Source organism: Anabrus simplex, chromosome 1 (genome assembly GCF_040414725.1).
Source record: "Anabrus simplex isolate iqAnaSimp1 chromosome 1, ASM4041472v1, whole genome shotgun sequence".
NCBI classification, from domain to species: Eukaryota; Metazoa; Arthropoda; class Insecta; order Orthoptera; family Tettigoniidae; genus Anabrus; species Anabrus simplex.
Genome location: NC_090265.1, coordinates 315590645 through 315612390, shown reverse-complemented (window position 1 = coordinate 315612390; position 21746 = coordinate 315590645). Strand labels below are relative to the sequence as shown.

At 37.0% G+C, this 21746-nt stretch overlaps 1 protein-coding gene across 1 annotated transcript in view; it reads left to right on the top strand.

Moving 5' to 3' along the window:
• Nucleotides 1–5132, top strand: part of LOC136865446 (uncharacterized) — a 362527-nt gene extending 357395 nt beyond the window's left edge. Inside the window, exon 9 of the mRNA XM_067142407.2 lies at nt 3783–5132. Coding sequence (XP_066998508.2) covers nt 3783–4078 — 296 coding nt within the window. The 3' untranslated portion in view covers nt 4079–5132. The remainder of the gene's footprint in view (nt 1–3782) is intronic.
• Nucleotides 5133–21746: the final 16614 nt, after the last annotated feature.

Below are 21746 nucleotides of genomic sequence, written 5' to 3'. Positions count from 1 at the left end.
TAGATAAGGAATCTGCTTCACGTACAACACCTTTTGGGCTATGTCCTCTGGACACGAGAAAAAAGAGTTTTAGAAATGGGTTTCCATCAAGCCAGGCTGGTCTTATATATATTGTGGGAGAGTAAAATTACGTTTCAGTTTCGTACAAACCCCTAGTCCATTCCAGGAATTTGAAATGGTATGGACCTTAAAACCTACCTTTGGACAGGTGGATGCTAATATAAAGTTTGATTGAAATATCTTCAGTAGTTTTCAAGTTATAAGAAATACGCTTTACACGCACCCGTTCTTGACTTAAGTCCTGTGGGACTTGTACCGACAAACTGTCCATTAATGATATCTCCCTTATTAATCCTCATATCAAAATGATGCACATGAGAAAAAAGTTTTAGAAATAAAGTCAGATAGATTTCCATTAAGTTTGATTGTGTATATTCTGTGGGAGTGCAAAATCACAGTTTTGATTTTGTATAAACCCCCAGTCAGTTTGGGGATTTAGAAACAATAATGGCCCTAAAACCTACCCTAGGACAGGTGGATTCTAAATATGAAGTTTGGTGGAAATATGTCTAGTTGTTTTCAAGTTATAGACAAACAGACAAACAAACAGACACCAAAGCTAAAGAATATGCAGATGTTCATTATTACACTTGAAATGGATAACTGTATGGAAATTTCGCCAAAATAGTCAATGTACAGACACACGGTTGTTACGATTTTATTTATATAGATTATGATCATTCCTACTTTTAAAAGCTCCACTCAAGTTTATTCATTTACTGATGTCATTTCTTCCAAGTCCTCCCAGCCCAAACCTTGCAACATACTACTCTTTTGTGAGGAATCATGCTACCTTTCTTTGGATCTTTTACAGTTCTCATATCAAATAATCCTAGTATGCTTCATATACATTAGAACAATACTCTAATCAGGGTCTTATCAGGGACTTTTATGTCCTCTCCTTTACATCCTTACTTCTCCTTCTTTTCCTATAGCTATTTCCCACACCTGTGGGGTCACAGGTGCGAAATGCATTGCAAATGTGAATTTGGTCCTGTTTTATGGTTGGATGCCCTTCCTGATGCCAACCCTATATGGAGGGATGTAATCACTATTGTGTGTTTCTGTGGTGGTTGGTAGTGTGGTATGTTGTCTGAATATGAATAGGAGAGTGTTGGGACGACACAAACACCCAGTCTCTGAGCCAGAAGAATTAATCAGAAGTGATTAAAATCCCTCACACGGCCAGGAATCGAACCAGGGACCTCTGAACCGAAAGCCAGTACGCTGACCATTCAGCCAACAAGTCGGACCCTTTACACCCTTACTACAACCCTTAAATACCTTCATATCTATGTGAAGAGATATGTATACTTTCTTTATAGTCTCATTAATGCGATTACACCAATGGAGATCATACCTTATATTAACACCTAGGGACTTACAGTGATCCCCATGAGGTACCGATACTATCAACCAATCAACGCAGTGATTACGAGTATAACTGAGAGGAGTTTTCCTCTTGGTGAAACTTACAACCTGACTTTTCATCCTGTTTACGACATACCATTGTCTGTCCATCTTGCAACACTGTCAAGTTCTTTTTGTAGTTGCTCAGGTATTTACTATTCTATACGGTATAATATCATCCTTAAGTGCCCTTATCTGTGATTCCACTTCTTTACTCCTATCATTTATACATATAAACATAAAGGTCCAATAATACTGCCCTTTGAACCCCCACCCCACTACCCTCTCTTAACCCTAGACCGGGTGCGCTGGTTGTTTTTGTCAACCAGCGCAATATTTTACTCCGTAATTCCTAGAACTGTCAGTCTTTCACCACCTTGCAACTAATATCTTTGCTCTCACTCTTGACCTTCAGTTCAGTCAAGTTTCGACAACAGTGGAAGCGATACATGTGTAATTATTTCGAGCGAACTCTTGGAACCCGAAGCTGGTTGACAAAGTCAATCGCGCGCCTGGTCATGTAAGCAAAATTTATTTCTTTAAAATTTAATTTCCTCTGTACTTTTCGGGTAATTAGGCAAAGTCAGGCATAATTACATGTAGTATATTTCTATTTTAGGTTTCGTTATACCTGACATTTTGAGCCAGTTGTCCGATGAAATAGAGGACTCTGCCTCAGACTTTTTGTATGGGGAGGAGGAAATTATAAATGTATCGGATAAGGATCATAACAGTGATACGGAGCTGGAGGCCGATTCAGACAGTGAGATCTATGAAGACGATAACGAAAGGGAATTTATCTTCAGGAGAGATGGAGGAACAATGTGGTCCACGACGGACTTTCCAAACTTACTTCAAGGGTAAAAACAAAGGAATATTGTGAAAATACTGCCAGGACCGAAAGGGGAGGCGAGGAAGGTATCAACAGAAATTGTCTGTTTCATGCTTGTCTTTATCCAGCTTTCTTTTTGTACTACACTTCCCACATAAGAGAATTAAGGTCTGTCAAGTTGATCTCCCAATGACTCTTGAAGCTAGGAAGTCTATGATGGCTTGAAAACTGCTTGTGCTTGAATCCTGAAAAGACACCTTTGACATTCTAATTTACTCTAGTTACATTTTTTTAGTGTCAATAAGCATTGCTCCATTTTTAAAATATGTAACTTTCTAAAATAAATACACATTCTATAATTATTAAGAGAAATATTTGGGGCATAAATATTAGGTGATTTACCCCTGTATATGACTTTATATTTACTTGTTTGTTCTTTTCCATTACTTTTATGTTGGGAATTCAGTCTGAAGGCTGGTTTGATCCTCAACAGCTCTGCCATCTGCTGTCATAAATGGCCTAGTCATCGCTGAAGAGATGTACAAGGGAAACATGAGGAATGAGGTGGTTTCCCATTGCTTCCTTGCTGAGACAGAAGTTGTAAGGAAGTGCCTTACTCTCATCACTCGTACCTCAGTCACTTTCATATAGGCAAAACAAGGGATGGGAACAAAACATGTCAATGGAAGTAACAAATTTGATCTAGTGCATACCAGGAGACATAGCACACTGTAAACACTATGTCTCACCATTAGAGGCATTACAGGATACAAAAGTAATGGAGTGCAGTCGTTCGAAGTCGGGTGATGCAGGTAATATTAGATAAAGAAATGAAGTTTTAAAGGAAGTAGATGAATATTGTTACTTGGGTAGTAAAATAACTAACGATGGCAGAAGTAAGGAGGACATAAAATGCAGACTAGCACAAGCAAGGAAGAGCTTTCTTAAGAAAAGAAATTTGCTCACTTCAAACATTGATATCGGAATTAGAAAGATGTTTTTGAAGACTTTCGTGTGGAGCGTGGCATTGTATGGAAGTGAAACATGGACGATAACTGGCTCAGAAAGAAAGAGAATAGAAGCTTTTGAAATGTGGTGTTACAGAAGAATGCTGAAGGTGAGATGGATAGATCGAATCACGAATGAAGAGATACTGAATCGAATTGGTGAGAGGAGATCGATTTGGCTAAATTTGACGAGAAGAAGAGATAGAATGATAGGACACATCTTAAGACACCCAGGACTTGTTCAGTTGGTTTTTGAAGGAAGTGTAGGGGGTAAGAACGGTAGGGGTAGACCAAGATATGAATATGACAAGCAGATTAGAGCAAATGTAGGATGCAGCAGTTATGTAGAAATGAAAAGATTAGCACAGGATAGGATGGTATGGAGAGCTGCATCAAACCAGTCTATGGATTGATGGCTCAGACACACAATATATAAATGTATGGCTTAATTTCTTTATTTTGTTTTATTGTAGGATCAACACCATATCCAACAATGGGAGCACGTGAGGTCATGAAGCGAGTTCGTGAAGGTTATCGATTGGAACGCCCATCACACTGCAGGCCTGAGTTGTTCCGAGTAATAAGCCACTGCTGGAATTCTGATCCAGCTAAGCGACCAGACTTCTCAGAGTTGAAACGGGAACTAGGTTCGCTGGTTGAAGATGCCCGTGAGGGGAAATATGTAGACTTAGATCGTTTTGCTGAATACAGTGGTGGGCGAACCACAACACTACACAGTGGAGGTGAACCAGAGCTCATCCACATGTGACAAGAAGCTATCTGGGTGTGATCATTGTCACACCTTGACTACAAGAATTCAGATTCTTAGCATCATTATAATTTACATTGGCTGAGATCTGTGAAGTGTTTGAAAAATGTTGCAAACCCCATTGTTTTTGAGATGTGTCTATTGTAGAACACTAATTTGGGGCATAGAGAATAACTTTTGCCCAAGTGAACAAAAGTTGTTCTAGCCTCATTCAGACAATATCGAGTGTTGGTTTTTACCATCAAAAATTTCATCTGGCAGTTATGGACATTGAAAATTCTGATGTAGCCAAGACAATGCTCTTGATGAGGTTGCAGAATCCAATATTCTTCTTACCTCCTTGCCTTATCTCTAACTTTGAAAGTTATAAGAGGTATCATTTACTGTTTGCAGGCCAAACTCAGATTCTTCTTTTTATTGTAAGAACCATGACAACTTGTAATTGACACAGAATGCTGGTCATTCAGATTTGAAAACATGGTTGTATGTATAATGAAGAACTGAGAGTAAATGAATAAAAAGATTATAGTACACATCCTATACTCTGTCACTAAATAAGATAACTTGTAGCCTAATCAACAGCAGTCAGCGGTCCTATTGCTAAAGCTGAATTTTTCACAGACTTTACGTTTTGAACTCACCTTTACTCCTTGTTATGTAGTCCTTCTTCTGGGTGGAAGTGTGTTGATGCTTTCTGTACCTTCTGCACAGTTTTCCGCTAGAGCTGCCTGGGAGACTACGTCGGATCGAGTGGGGGATATTTCAGTCGTCTTGACAAAGAATACTGCAATGTGTTTGAAACATTGGCTAACTGTATGGAAAGTACAAAAATCGACAACATTGTGTAATCCAGGAGAAGAATTAAATAACTCAACAGACCATGAAAACTTCACATCTAAGATACATGTCCTCCTTTTTGATTTATTTCTGATTACATCAGTACAAATTTACATTATGCTACAGAAAAATGTACAGCACATTTACAGGTCAACTTCTAGAGTGATTTGTTGCAGGACATCAGTTTTTAATATTATATTTATCACCTTTTCATCTAAGCAGCAAAGTGGTTTATTCGATGCTCCTGATAAGATCAGAATTAAAGCATGCTCTTCCCAAAACCATTTCCCAAATATTTAAAAATGAATTCCTAATTCTTAAAATATACATTCGTATCAAATATAGAAATCCACAAGGAGAGACCAAGACAAACACTGAAACACAGAACAAGGATGAACTCTACATTTTCTCACACTGCCATCTTCAGATACATGGGCTCTCTCTTGCGATTGATGATGAGATTGTTGAGAGTTTGTTGGGGGCCATGATTATCTCAGTGGCTTAGCTGCTAGCTTCCCACCTGGCAGGCCGAAGTTTGAATGCTGGGCAATCCTGGGTTGAGACTCTTTTTCATGATGGCGCATGTTCTTCACAGACTGCCACCAAGCCCTGATGAATTTCTGCAGGGATCACGCCTTATTTTTATAGGAACCAAGTCGTGTCAAGAAGTGCATACAGCCTTAAAATCCCAGCCAAACCAAAATGAGCCTGGGTGGCTCCAATGACTCCAGAAATAACTGGAATAAGCTGAAGAAAGTTTATTGTTGAGAGTTTGTTCTCATCCTTCAATGTTTTGATGTTTATGCTAGTCTCTGCTTTTTGTTGCTTGTCTTTTCTACAGTGCCCTGTCAGCGTGTTTATCCTTGTACATGTTCCTGCCCTTCTTAGCTTTCTAGATGTGATTTTATCCATCTCTTGTTTGTTCACTTTTCATTACTTATAATTCACAAAATATTTCCTCCCCAAGAGGCCTAAAATTGGTCTTCGTGATTTAATAACAACATCTTCTGTTTAACCTCCGAAAGTTATCTGCAGCATTCTTGCACTGATACTGCCATTTACATCTTCAAATGATTAACTAATTGATTCAACTTAGCATGTGTAAGAGCCTTAAGATCTAGGCATGAATATCTCTGGAGCATAAGGAGGGGATAAATATGCTATAGTACATACAACAGCACTTTGATCCCAGATATTACAGTTGGATATTTGGAAGGCAGGGAAAATGAATGATTCTCCTTATTAGATAATAGTTTTCTTACTAGATCTTGCTAGCTCTCATTTATTTTTTATTTAAAAAAAATTTTTTTTTTTTTGCTACTTGCTTTACGTTGCACCGACACAGATATGTCTTATGGTGGCGATGGGATAGGAAAGGCCTAGGAATTGGAGGGAAGCGGCCGTGGCCTTAATTAAGGTACAGTGCCGGCATTTGCCTGGTGTGAAAATGGGAAACCACAGAAAAGCATCTTCAGGGCTGCCGACAGTGGGGCTCAAACCCACTATCTCCCGATTACTGGATACTGGACGCACTTCAGCTCTCATATTAGCCACCTCCATACTTGACCTCAAAATGTTGAGCATCCTGTTGCTCAGGCCAAGATTAAAATCCTTGGACAAGCTGGCAATCAAAACCAGTGCCTGAAAGTAAAAGGCAGTTCCCAAATATTATATCCAGAAGCATAAACCTGTGTCCTCAAATAGGGAAGGAGTGCTGAACGTTGAGGAGTACTATGGAGTTTTCCAAAAATCTGGATGTTGTTGTCATAAGTACATTACCGGTACTTTTGTTCTGAGCCATACTCAAGTCCAAAAATAGTCTAATAAAATTGTTCTTCCTTTCCTTTATTAATTTTCTCTCACGTTCTTCAAGGTAATCTCACAGAACTGAAGCTATCTCATTAGTACCTTGCTTGACCAGACAATGTTTTTAACAACTGTAAAAATTCACTTCAGATTTATCTGTGGGTGTTTTATTTCACATAGTACGAAGGCTGTAATGTAAAGTCTAAGGGTTATGTTCTGTTGTATGTCCAACATCATGTCTAGACGAGGATCATAAATTTCCCTTTTTAAACTGGAAAAATTCTTTGCTCTTAATTTATGTAAATGCTACTGAATTTGATCCTTCTTCTTGCTTTCCAGATAGCTGCAACATTTTGATATAAGTAATAATGATGTACAAGTTGAGCAAGTATAGAATGGGGATTACCAAAACCGAGGTTGACGGTCTTATAAAATACTCTCAATAGTGGGCATAACAACAATGAACCTGTGAGAACTATCAAACAGTACTTGCAGAGATATTAGTTCCATTGTTGTATTAATTTTAAATGAAATCCATGCTGTTATAAAGATTACCAGTTTCAGTAACTTCAAAACAAACATTTTTTCAGTAGAAAGCTAGTTTTAAAATTTGCAGATTACAGATTATTAAAGCAAGTTCTCAAAAAAAAAAGTTTATACTGACATATAGAGGGATTCATTTTGAATGTGTATCAATAAAAATGTAAATTTTGATTTATTTACACAAAGTAAGTTTTGCAAAAACAGTCCTCACTTATATTACATCACTGTTATCAGTTATCACCAAGAGCTAATTTTCACAGTAAATCACATCTTTCTCTGTACCAGTATTCATATTTGATAGTGTGTATACCCCTTCATTTTGATGAAAATCTAAATAGAGTAAGAAAGTTCAAGTATTGTAATGTGAAGGATTCTCCATATTGTGAAGATGGGGCAAGCTCTCCTTCTTGAAACTGAAGTCAAAGACTTCTAATAACACCCTAATTTATCAAATAAGGAATTTCATGCCACACCAGTAGCGATTGATCAGAATCTTACAGTAAACTATCTTTTAGAGAAATGTATATTTGATACATTTATCTATAACTAAACTCATCATCATCATCATCATCATTTCTTCGTCACTCCAGCAACCCAGGTGCAGTTTAAAATGAACTGATTAGGCCTACTTAATATTTTGTAAGTTTTATGTCAAGAAGACTGTCAACACATAATTCTTTCCAATAAATTTTAAATATATTTGAACTCTGTACAAGAAGAGGGGAATAGTAAACATATGGCATCAGCTACCATGAGAAGGCATTTTAATTTGATGCCATCTAAACTCCCTGCATGACAATTTTTATGTTCTGTTTAACTTCATGAGAGAGCAGAGTAAAGTGGATCTCTGTTGGATAAGTTTTAATTATATTTTTGGGTAAACACAAAATGTATTACCGAAGATCTTTTACATAGGTACTACATTGTATAATTTAAGGTGTCAAATGTATTTTTCCGCCCTTCAAAAATCCTATTACCTCTGTCAGGTTTGAACGTGTGATCTTGGGATCCAAAAGCCAGGAATCTACCACTGATCCACAGGGACAACTAAGAAGAGGGGTGATAGAAAGCAGTGCCAGTGCTAAGATTGTCCTGTCAACTGCATATCGTTTGTCCAACCCATGTCCCTTTTCCCTACGGGGTCGGGTATGAGGTGAGGTGAATCTGTCATGGCGGGTTTTTATGACCGGATGCCCTTCCTGACGTCAACCTCATCAGAGGAGTTAATGAGATGAAATGAATGACGTGTATATGATAGTATGGAGAGGGTGAAACCCAGTGCCGGTACATAGCCTACTCCTGTCGAATAGCATCAAGGGGTTTGCTGAAGGCGTAACGTCCCCATCCGACAGACGAATCACCATCAACAGCATCATATGTCCTCACTTCATATGAGCACTGCGGAGAGGTTTGGGATTTAATCCAGGCTTGTGGCATGCAATCTAGTGATTAGAAATTGTATACCACCACCTCCCCTACCCTGCCAGCCAACATTCTGATGGTGAAATTTTTTTTCGATCAACAGGACTCGAACCGGCTAAACTCGGTGTCAGACCATTTAGACTTCAGCGCCATAACAATCATGGCCACCAGGCAGGCTGTCCTGTCAACTGCATATATAGTTTGAATTTATGCTACAGTACCATTATTTTTAGACAGCATGTTGAATTACTAGTAATTCAAACATAGCAATGTCAAATATAATCAGTATGTACAATAGGCAGTATAAATAGAAAATTTTGACTATTTTGGTTCACACTTTTATTACATGAGGTCAACACAGTACTTTAACAAATGAAACATTAGTTTCCCAGGTAGAAGAACCACGGATACATCAGTACAAATGGCAGGGATTAAAAAAAACTATTTGCCACTTTGCAAGTAGTCCTGATCAACTTTGACACTATCTAAGTACCGCTAAAGAATTTTAACCCTCAACAGATTTGCTCTAGAAGTAAAGACTGATCGAGGCACATTGTTGTTCACACTGCCCTCATCTCCCACAATGGAGAAAGTGTGGAGGCTTGCAGTCTTCATGCCAGTTTGCCACATCACATAGCCTTCACCTTCATTATGGTTATAATACACATTTCCCTCCTAATCCTAATTCACCAATTGTCAACTCCTCCAAACCTTCATCTACTATATGAAATACATCTCGTACATCTTTCTGCATTACAAAGCCTCAATAGTTACTTGGTACAACCTTATATTTTATTTATTATAGTTAAGGGAACAACTACATAGTTTACCAGAAAGAATAATATTTACTTCCATCTGAGTGGACTGGTAATGAAGTATTATAATCATTACAAATTATTTGTCATTACTTTATTCATACAAGAAAAGAGTTTCAAAGTTTTCTCAGCATGGTATTCAGAACCTTTGTAACTATCTAACATAATTTGTATAATCCAAACCAAATTTGACCAAGAAGTTAGCAATAAATGTTGATTGATTTTGTTGTGAAGGCGAGAAAATGATGTAGAGCTTGTATTTATTACAAACAACAAAAAAAGATAAAGCTCACCATTGTCTTCCACGATGAGAATTCTAGTGTAGAGATGTTGAATAATCTCGAGCATGGTGTTACAGATCAAGACTATACCTTATTTCATGAAGAGACTCATGATAATGATCAGTATTTATTACTCTTGCGAGTAAACATCATCTTGTGGCTAACAAATACATTCCTTTTGTAGAGGTTATACAAATGTTAAGGGACATATTTTGTAAAAAAAAAAAATGTATTCATCACATTGTGATTTTGTTACATTGAATAAAATTTAAATAGGCCATAAATTGATATTCACACTATCAGATATTAAAATATTTGATAATTTTATGGACTGCTGTACTTATATTTAAATGCACATTATTATTCTGGTTATTAGTGTGTGTGTGTGAGAGAGAGAGAGATTGTATATTGAGTGCTAACAGTTAGCTCATGACACACTCTTCAACTTTTCTAAAGACTTTTTAATTATCAGATTAAAAAGTTAATTCTGTTCCAAGTTTTATTTAGGTAGTTAAAAGAAGACTGAGAAATGTAATGTGACTGCTATAATTTAAGAACTTATAATTTCCAGATTTGTATGAATATCTAAGGAAGTTGTTATACTGAGTATTGCAAATCTATCTGTATGAGTGATATAGGAGACAGAACATACAAAATCTTATGTTTTAGTATGTATTCATGTATTACCAGTACATGTACTCTCATTAGGCCTACTTTATTAATATAAGAAAAGAGTTTCAAATTTTTCTCGGCATGGTATTAAGGCTTTTTGTAATGATATAACATAATCTGTAAAATCCAAACCAAGGTTTGAAGTCATCTGTTGGTGCTAGGGGACATTTACAAACTTGTTAATAAAGGTAGTGTAGAATACTAGGAGCAGCCATTTATACAGAGAAGGTGCTCGAGTATATGACCACCAGCATGATGAATGCATGCATAACAACATTGGAACATCAGTTATTGAACATCTTCAAAGATTCCCAGCATGCCATGAGCGGTTCCAATCAATAGCAGCGATTACGGGGGGCTTTGTGGAGAAAACGCTAAATTTCTGTTCCATTTTAGCTGTTTGAATCTGGGAATTATTTTAAAACAACATTTTGTATAAACCCTGTTCTCTTTCCAACTAATTATTTCTTTTAATTTATTCAATTATTAAGAAAAATACTTAGTGGAAATACGCACAAAATGTCGTTCGTCGTGCCTAACTGAATTGTACAGTGCCACAGCAAACAGCAGAGACCCACAGGGCAATGTGTAGCATGTTCTGCGACGAAGGGATGTATTTTTTCCAAAGTCACCCGCTTGCCGTGCTCATTCGTCAGTCTGGCAGTCCCACTTGGTCAATGTGACTGTTCAGTTCTGTCTAGTGTCTGTTACTTTGTTACTGTGTAGTCAAACACCAAATTACTTTTAAGTTGTATAATCACACCATACTTCTATTTAATCATAATACATGTGTGACTATTGTTCCTTTGGTGAAAGTTTTATTGCATCGTACTATTATTACTGCACTTAAGTTGGTAGACTGTCAACCTTTACGTCTCTACCAACATTTCTTCAAAGAGCATCAAAAACCATTTTATAGAAATTTCTTTTTCATTTTTGATGTCTACATCATCCCCCTGCTATATCCCTTGAACCTGGGTCATTTTGTTGTCCATACATTTTTGTGCCCCCCCCCCCTCTTTTAATTCCCAATCGCTGCTGCTGGTTCCAATGTCAACAGCAACTTTGAGCTGAGGCCTTTTTCTGGTGCAGTAGGGTATCTCATTCACAACCTGTTTGATATGTCCATGGAGGGAGAAATGGAGGCATGTAAGATCTCATGATTACAGTAGCTAGGTTTACCCAACCTATCCACCAGTTCCCAAACTCAGCTGTCATCATGATTCCTCACTGTGAAGTGCTCTTTGTATGAATGCATGTGGCAGGGAGAAGAACATATCAGTACTCCTTCCCTACTTCACCACTCAAGCCAATAAGTTGATCAGGCTTTGTACAATAATTCTCCTCGCACCATCAGCTGACGTTAGTAGACGTACATTCCTATACAAATATGATTTTTTGGCATTATATGTCTCTTTTATCAATTTATAGTGATATTTTTGTAATGCCCTGTATACGCGAAGTTGGTTAAGTGCAAAATTTAAAAAAGTGAGGCAAGGGAACAAAAGGATTATCTTCCTCTCTGACTGTAATACTGTAGCAAAATATTTAATTCTTTCATGCATATGTATCTGTCTTTAGCGTCCTTGTCTCGGTAACTCACCCTCATTTTGTGTTTCCTAATTCAGCTGGATTTATTCCTTGTGGACTACCCTTGTCAGTTAACTTAGTTAACTTAGTTCATGACTCAAGCCAATAATAAACAATTTGAACAGGCTTAAATGAATAACTTTGAGCACTTCTCCTCGCACCATCTGCTGACATTATTGGAGTAATCAATAATATGATGGGATGCTCTTTTCAGAGCATGGAGAGAATTGAGTCATTGGTGATGTATTCCAAGAGACATAAAAGGTTATATCATCTATGAATGAAGAATAGTTTTGTTACCCTTACATCTATAAAATTTATCACATTATATTTAAAGGGATATTATTGTGGTTATCTTCAGACAAGAGTCTCAAAATTTGTAATCGCATGGTAATATGGAATGTAAACATGAAACTGAATGTCAGTTAAGTCAGTTTTTTAGGGTAAAATTTCTAAATACCAATACCAGTATGTAATTTTATATGGTAACTAATTATATGTTTTAGGTACTCTTTGTCATCATGACAGTCTTCATATACAGCAGGAAGATTTTCAGACAATCCATTTTACCCAACATCTTTTCTAAATGCTAATTAAATGAAGGGACTCTTGTGATACCCATATTTATTTTATATAATTATATATGTGTGTGTATTTTTCCATAGGATGAAAAATCTTTAGTTTCTTTATTTCAAAGCAGCCATCCAAAATGTTGTTACTGAACTTTTATTCCATTTTTTCCCATATATACTGGTACTTTCTATATTTCCATTGCTGATTCATTGATTCAACCAACCATGACAATATATCCAGCTGTATTGGATTCTGTACTGAGTTCAGAGGTAGACGATGTCACTTGCCTTTGTATGGCAGCTCGTGGAGAGGATAATCCAAATGCTATGAGCCAGTCTGTGGAGCATATTAGGTGCTATGTGTGAATGAGAATAATTGTTAGAGTGTGTTGTTGCATTACATTTTCCGTATAAGGTTGGCGCCAGGAAGGGCAACCGGCCGTAAAACAGGGCCAAATCCACATATGCGCCACAGTTCGCACCTGCGACCCCACAGGCGTGGGAAGAGCGGTAGAAGAAGAGGAAGTTGTTGCATTACATTATGTTTTTGTGATAATATTTTATTGTAATTGTATATATATACTGTAAGTGTTTTGTTGTTATAATAAAAGTGTATAAGCTTTCCAGTTTCTTAAAATTTATTTAGAAGTAACAGAATATTCCTAGATAACAGTAGTAAAAAAAAAGAAGAAAAAAACAGAATAGTTTCTCCAGGGTATGTACCCTATCATGCTGGTGTGATACGCTTCAAAGTATTAGTTTACTGAGATTATGTTATCCTTACAAGTGGCCTAATGGAATAATTGAGTTGAGTAGGACAAACAGCTGTACTTGTGTCTCAACCAATCAGTAACAAAAATAGGAGAACTACTACTACTACTACTACTACTACTACTACTACTACTACTACTACTCAGCCCTTTTCTCTTGACAGAACATGTTGAACTGCGTTACGGTACCTCTTAGTGTATGTTCTTGAAACAGAGTTGAGAATGTTTGAATTTTACGTCATCAAGATGTTATACTAAAACTACTGCAAAGTGTTTCTTGCACTAAATGTGGGTTAACAGGCATGAAATCAGGACCATTTTGATCATAATTCCTACAAATCTCTGAATCAGCAATTTCAATACATATTGAAAAATAAAACTGTGCAAAATTTGTATGGAAGAAAGCAAAACCATTGTTTAGTTGATTGTTTGTGCTAGTTTAACATTTCTTTTTTTCTCTGGTTTGAAACATTTACCAGTACTCATTTTAAGTCCAGCCAACTTTAATTTAGCATATGGGCTCACTCAGATGGTGTTATTTTCATTCTATATTCTTATTAACAAATGTACTGCAAATGGGACCAGTGGCAATGCTTGGTTACAGTAAATACCAAACAAAACAAAACCCCATGGCATTACAGCTCTGACAGGCCTTGGCCTACCAAGCAACCACTGCTCAGTCTGAAGGTCTGCAAATTATGAGATGATGTGTGGTCAATGCGGCAAATCGTCTTGATCATTTTTCTTGTCTTTTTAGACCGGGATTACCATCTCACCATCAGATAGCTCCTCATTCGTTCTGATGTAAACAAAGTGGACCTTGAACCTCCCCCAGATATAGGTATAAATCCTTGGCCGGGCCATGAATGGAATCTGAGGCCTCAGGGTAAGAGGCAGGGTCACTACTTCTAGACCGTGGGGGCGGCACAGTAGTGTAACAATAAAATTTAAATTAAAACATAAATTACATAATAATATCAAAAAAGACAACAATTATGTTTGTTGAAAACAAAATATTACATGAAATTGTATCAAACAAGAATTCACACTAATGAATAAATATGGATGTCAAAAGAAGAAGAATAGCGTCATAATTACAAGGAAGCTGCATATAAATTCACAGATAACTTAAATATTTCCAGTACCTAAACACTATGATTTACAGTAGATTGAGTGCTATAATGACGCACTATTATCTTAACATTGTAAATATAACACACACAGATATTTATGTCCGACTCCTTGGCTAAATGGTTAGCGTGCTGGCCTTTGGTCACAGGGGTCCCGGGTTCGATTCCCGGCAGGGTCGGGAATTTTAACCACCATTGGTTAATTTCTCCGGCACGGGGGCTGGGTGTATGTGCCGTCTTCATCATCATTTCATCCTCATCATGACGCGCAGGTCGTCTACGGGTGTCAATAGAAAGACCTGCACTTGGCGAGCCGAACATGTCCTCGGACACTCTTGGGATGAAAAGCCAAACGCCATTTCATTTACAGATATTTATGCAAAATTGACAGGATACAGTATTGGAGTCTATTCTTGAAGCATCTTACATGTTTGGAAAAAGACTCAAAGACTGCTGCAGGTAATGTATTTTAATTATCAACTCTGATTTACAAATGAATGTTTTGTCTTTCTGCAGTTTATATTTTACTTTACGCTAATGACTGGTTCGCCGGGCTGAGTGGCTCAGACAGTTGACACGCTGGCCTTCTAACCCCAACTTGGCCGGTTTGATCCTGTCTCAGTCTGGGAGTATTTGAAGGTGCTCAAATACATCAGCCTCATGTTGGTAAATTTACTGGCACGTGAAAGAACTCCTGCAGGACTAAATTCCGGCACTCCTCCGTCTCCAAAAATTGTAAAAAGGTAGTTAGTGGGACATAAACCCAATAACATTATTATTTCGGGTGTACTTCCCTTTCATTAGGTGATGAATATAAGAAATTGTCCACGACTTCAAAACTAAGGCAACAAATTCTGTTTCATAATTCTCATGAAAGCGAATAAATTGAGGAATCTTGCACTTTAATTTATTTTAAATATTGAAAATGGTCTTATGAATATCAATTTAACAGTTTTATCATGTATTTTTATCTATCCAGCGACGTGAAATATAAGAGAAAACGTTATTTGACAAAATGAATTTTCTAAGTAATCAGCTGGTTTTTTCTTTTCTAGCAGAATATATGTGATTCTAGTTTATTATATGTGGTGCACACTTATTGGCGAAACGTTTTTGTTCATGAAAAAGTGATTTTCCCTTTGACATTACATTTATCATGTTAAATTACCGCCATTGTAGGTACTTGATATTTTCGTGTTAGCCAGTCCCAGCAATCCGACTACTTCAGCCGCAATGTTTTTTTTTTTAATGCTACGGTCTGAGATTGGAGTCGGTCTTGCTACAATAGTATCAGACCTTAATACAGAATCAACATGGCCGACACATAGGTTGAATGTAAACAAGCCTGTGATACATATTCATTCATTCATTCATTCATTCATTCATTCATTCATTCATTCATTCATTCATTCATTCATTCATTTATTTCAATTAATTCCAACGAGCCTGCAGGCTCATACATAGGAATTGTACAGGACATTACATACTGGTGGGCACTTACACATCAAAATATAGTTTGTGTATATAAGATTATTAGTAAACAGTTGAGCAAATAAACAGATACAATATATAAAATATGTACATCATCAATATGAGGATTACAGATAATTATTTCTGACCGTATTTACATTTACATAACATGAAAGTTGCTGAAGTACAAGAATAGATTTGAGATTATTTACAATTACATAACATAAAAGTTGCAGACGTACAGGAATTGATTACAGAGTATTTACAGTATATATACATAACACAGGGTTGCAGAGGTACAAGAACAATTTTACAGAGTATTTACATTTACATAACATAAAAGTTGCAGAGGTACAAGAGTAGTTCCAGACAGTTTGCAAGATTGTTTGGGAGAATGACTTAAATGCCAACTGATATTTTGATTTAAACAGCACTGTACCTTGTTTGAATTTTGCCAAAGTTAGTGCTGTTTTTATCTCCACAGGGATGTTATTAAATAACTGGATCGCAGAGAACTTCAAGCTGTTTATACCATATTTATAAGAGCGAACATTGTATAAGGCAAAGTCATTTGCATGCCTAGTACTATATGGATGGTTGTCAGAATTCAGAGTATATGTAGTGTTGTGTTGTATAAATTTATGTTTTATTTTATACATGAGTACAGCTGTATTGAATTCTGCACTCATGCTTAGGGGTGGTATTTTAGCACTTAGGTATAGATATTTTATTGGCATTAAGTAGGGAAGATTAAGTATATTTCTAACAGCTCTATTTTGTACTACCATTAGCTCATTCAAGTCAGACTTCTTACAGCGCATCCAGATTACATTCAAATATTGTAGGTGACTATGAATTAAAGAGTAGTAGATCTGTTTTAGAAGATGTTGTGGAATAAGATAACTAAGTTTCTTTAAAATTCCTGCAACAGGTGTGATCTTTTTAGTAATGTATTCAACATGGTCTGTCCAGTTCAAGTTCCTATCAATCACCAACCCAAGATATTTGACAGTACTAACTAGTTTTATTTCAGTATTCTGCATATATATTTTACTGTGTGGGATTTCATTCTGACCTTGTTTTGTCATTATCATATAATTAGTCTTTTGCACATTAATTGTTAATTTATTTGCTTGAAATCAAAAGCACAGAGTATTGAGGTCTTCCTGCATATCTTTAACAATGGAGTCTATATTGCAACCAGTATAGAACAAGTTTGTGTCGTCGGCATATAGTGTGATACGTCCTTTCAAGCGGCAAGTTGCAATGTCATTGATGTAGACTAGGAAGAGAATCTGCCCTAATACTGACCCCTGTGGAATGCCATGGGTTACCCTAATTGCTGAGCTCCTACAGTTATTCATCACTACATACTGTTTTCTATCAGACAGATAATTATCAAACCACTTCAAAGCAACACCACAAACTCCTGCTCTCTCTAATTTAGCTAACAGTCTTTCATGGTCCACTGTATCAAAGGCCTTCTTTAGATCTATAATCAACCCACCAGCAAAACTATTAAAATCTATTGACTCTTGCAGCATATTTATGAGATCTACGGTTGCTATTTCAGTGTTAGAGTTCTCACGAAAGCCATATTGTGCATTGTAAAAGAAGTTATTTTTGTTTAAAAAAGTGAGAAGTCTCTTTTTAACAATAGTTTCTAAAATTTTGGTGATTATGGAAAGAATACAGATAGGCCTATAGCTACTAGGATTCCTCCCATCCCCACCCTTGAAGACAGGAACTACTTTAGCTATTTTTAGCTCACTAGGTAATATACCAGATGCCAAGGATTCATTAATGATATCTGTTAGCATCCCGCTTAAAGAATCCTGGAATTCTTTTAGAAAGTCGGCAGTTATACCATCCTGCCCACAGCTACTCTTGTTTTTTAGATTTGATAACCTTCTGATTATCGTATTGAATTGCTAAGTTGTTAATAATAAGGAACAGAATACTTTACTTTGGGTAATAGACCAAAACTATCTAGAAATAGCCTATATTTGGATAAGCAATATGTGGAAAATTCAGAAAATGTGTCTTTTCTATGAAATAGTATGGCCCAGGAAATATGTAATATAGGACTGCATTCTAAAATAACAGTCCTAGGGGAATATCTGATGCATTTCAAAGTGTGGCAGTTTTAATTCAGTCAGTCAATAAATCAATCATCAATGATCTGAATTTAGGGCTGTCGTCCAAGTGGCAGATTAGTCTTTTCTTAAAAGATTTCAAAGAAGTTGGAAAGTTATTGAATTGGTGTAGATATAGTAGAGGGCACCCTTAGTAATTTATTCCAGATCGTAATTTTTTCTTCTTCCTATAAACCAAGACCGACTCCAATCCTCAGACCTTAATGCTACTCTCGATCGTCCAAAGATGGCGAATCGAGTAGCCGGATATGTTGGAAACGTGGGTTTGTTTTGATGTGTTGTTATTGTGTGTAGTCAGTGTAATTTCATGACAGTTGACGATAAATGGTACCGGTAGTTTATTTGTAGATTTTTTTATTTTCAAAATCTTCCTCCACTTGGAGGCTGCCAAAGACAAAGAATACACAAACAATTTCATTCAAAAATAAAAATAAGTAACTTATGTCTCAGTCTGGTGAGTATAAGTGGTGTCTGAGTATCAAAAGAGAACCCCTGAGCGCTTTCAGCCCCCAGTCGATGAACATAGTGCTGATGTTAAAGGTCTTCATCAGTTCTATCGTCTTCCTAGGGACTGTCCCTCTCGCACCGATCCTGAGACCCCTCACTTCTATGTCGTCCAGTTCGTATTTATTCTTATAATACGGCACTGTAGGCAGGTAGATAGACTTCTTTTCTCAGTTCACTTCGTCTGGTTTGTTGGAGTGTGTTTCGAATCTTACTGTGGGGTCTAATATATATCCTCTCTTCCCTTTAATTGCGATCATATCAATCCTTCTCGTGCTGCCATTTACTCCAATGCCGTGGACTTCCTCATGCACTTGAAATCCTTTCTCACGGAGCGTCTGTGCTATGAATGACCTGCTGTTGTGATGTCTGGTGTTTCGAAGATCTTCACCGAAGGCACAGGAACCCAAGACGTGAGGTAATGTTTCAGTCTCACTACATCTGCAGCGGTTACCATCAAGGGACCTTCCTGGTACAGCTCTTACAGGTGCATAGTTACATGCCATTTTCAGCGCGTCTCTCCACTCCATGCTAGAAAGGCCATCATGGTTTCTAATCCAGTGGTTTCCAGGAGGGAACTCCTTGTACAGACACACTCTCTGACCTTTACTTCTCAACTAGCACCATTTTTCAAATTCAGATTCTCGTAGTTTATTTCTGAGTTTCTTGGTGTCATACTCATCGTGTCTATTCTTCATAACCTCAGTTTTACCATTTACGTTTAATTCAGTTAAACATCTGTTAATTTCTTCATCTAGGTTTCTAGTGGCTTCAATATATTGGTTCTCCTTCCGTTTCAGAATGTTGCAGCTGTTTATATTCTGAATCAAGGCTTCCCAGCTTCCTCTAAAAACACCGAACCCTTTGTACCGTTTATCTGACTAAATCATAGAATCCGGAGTGTCAGTAGGAAGGGATAAGATCTCCTTTAGTGTACTCTTAATGACTTTGTCAGCATCTTCCAAAATTCACCGTGGTATTTTACCTGCAGGAACGCAGAGGAACTGGTAAGTCAACGTAGGGCAGACTGAAGAATTTAGAATTGAAAATTTCTGATCCGGATGAAGCCAGGGACAGGATGATAACGAGGTGAATTTCTGCTGAAGGAGTGTGATTGATTTCTTGGAATTTACCCCTAAGTATTTGACACATTTGTTCCTCGAAATACATTTGATCTACATACCTTCTGCTGCTGGTCCACCAGGAATACAGTGGCTGTATAGAGTTCTCAGAACAATATGGAAGGATAATGAAATACCTGAAGATTGGACAAAAGGGGTGATAGTTCCTATCTTTAAGAAAGTGAGTAGAAGGAAAAGTGAAAATTACAGAGGCATTACCCTCCTATCACACGGCCTTAAAATTATGGAGAAGATCATTGAAGCCAGAGTAAGGGATATACTAGAGCCTATCTTAGAAGAGGAACAACATGGTTTTAGGACTGGAAGAAGCACAACAGATCTGATATTTGCTTTGAGGTTGTTGGCAGAGAAACACTGGGAAAGAGGAAAAGACCTAATTATTGTGTTTATGGACCTTGAAAAGGCGTATGATAATGTTCCTAGATCAACTATTTGGAAAAGTCTTAGAAAACTTGGTGTACCGGAGTACCTTATTAGGAAGATCCTAATGCTATATAGTAACTGTAAAAGCTGTGTCAGAATTGGAGATGGTCACTCTGAATGGTTCAATACAACCAAAGGAGTACAACAGGGAAGTGCCTTGTCACCACTTCTATTCATAGCAGTTATGGATACCATTTTAAAGGAACTAAAAGGAAAAGGTAATAAAGATCTTCAGGCTCTGGTGTTTGCAGACGATGTGGCAATATGGGATGAAACAGAGGAGGGAGTGCAAAAATCTGAATGCATGGTTTAAGAAGTTTGATGATTATGGAATGAAATTGAACCCATCAAAAACAGTAGCATTAAAAATCAGCAGACATTATACAGAATGCAACATAAAAATACAGGACCACCAAGTTGAAGTAGTACACCAATTCAGTTATTTAGGAAGCGTAATCGCTAGTAATAACAGAACTGAGATAGAAATAACAAACAGAATAACCAAAGGCTCTAACTTTTACAGCATCGTTAGACACCTACTATGGGATCAGAAAGTCCCACAAAGAACAAAAATGACCCTGTACAAGTCATATTTCATTCCTATCCTTACATATTCTCTGGAAACCTGCACACTAACATCAAAGGATTATAGTAGGATTCAAGCCTGTGAAATGAAATTTCTTAGAACTGCCCTCCAAAAGACCCGACTTGATCATGTGAAAAATGATGAGATCCGATCTAACTTAGGTCTAAATGAATCGATGGAGGAAAGACTTAGGCCATCTAGACTTAAATGGTTTGGGCATGTTAAACGAATGAATAGCACAAGGTTACAATGTGCTTATTTGGAAAAGAGAATAACAGGTAGAAGATCAGCTGGAAGACCAAGAAGAAAATGGATGGACCAACTGAGGGAAGACGTGGAGAGAAGAGGATGGAATTGGGAATCTGTCTTGGACAACGAAATGTTTTTGAATAGGGAACTTTGGAAGACGCTCGTTTTCAAACACCCTACCCGGCTCGCTTGAAGGGCAAATCGATGATGATGACCTTCTTCGACTGTAATGAGCCCTTCGTTTATTTCTCCTCTACTGATATTAATAACTTTAGGTTTTCCAGGGTTTATTGTTAGACCAAGTTCATGAGAATGTGTTTGTCTTAATCGTGTTGTGAACCAGGTTTAGGTCTAAACTATGGCAATGCTTCTCATACAATTATTCTTAAGTTTTCTACGGAATAAAACATTTAAGAGAGAAATGGATTAGGAATATACATCGTGATTATTTTGAAGTTGACGAGAAAACTCTAGTGTGCATATAGGGTCTATCATTTTGAGAATAAGTCTGAGGTTAGGGAAGACTTTTCTCTAATTCCAAACGGTGAACCTCTTTGTTTTCCTCGAAAAATATTAATTTAGATAGAATATAATTGATATTGTGATATTCCATCAGTATCTATGTGCTTCAAAGTGTCCAGTGATTTAGATGCAAGTGTATTTTACAATAATCTGTGTTTGCCTGCGGAAATGTTTGGCT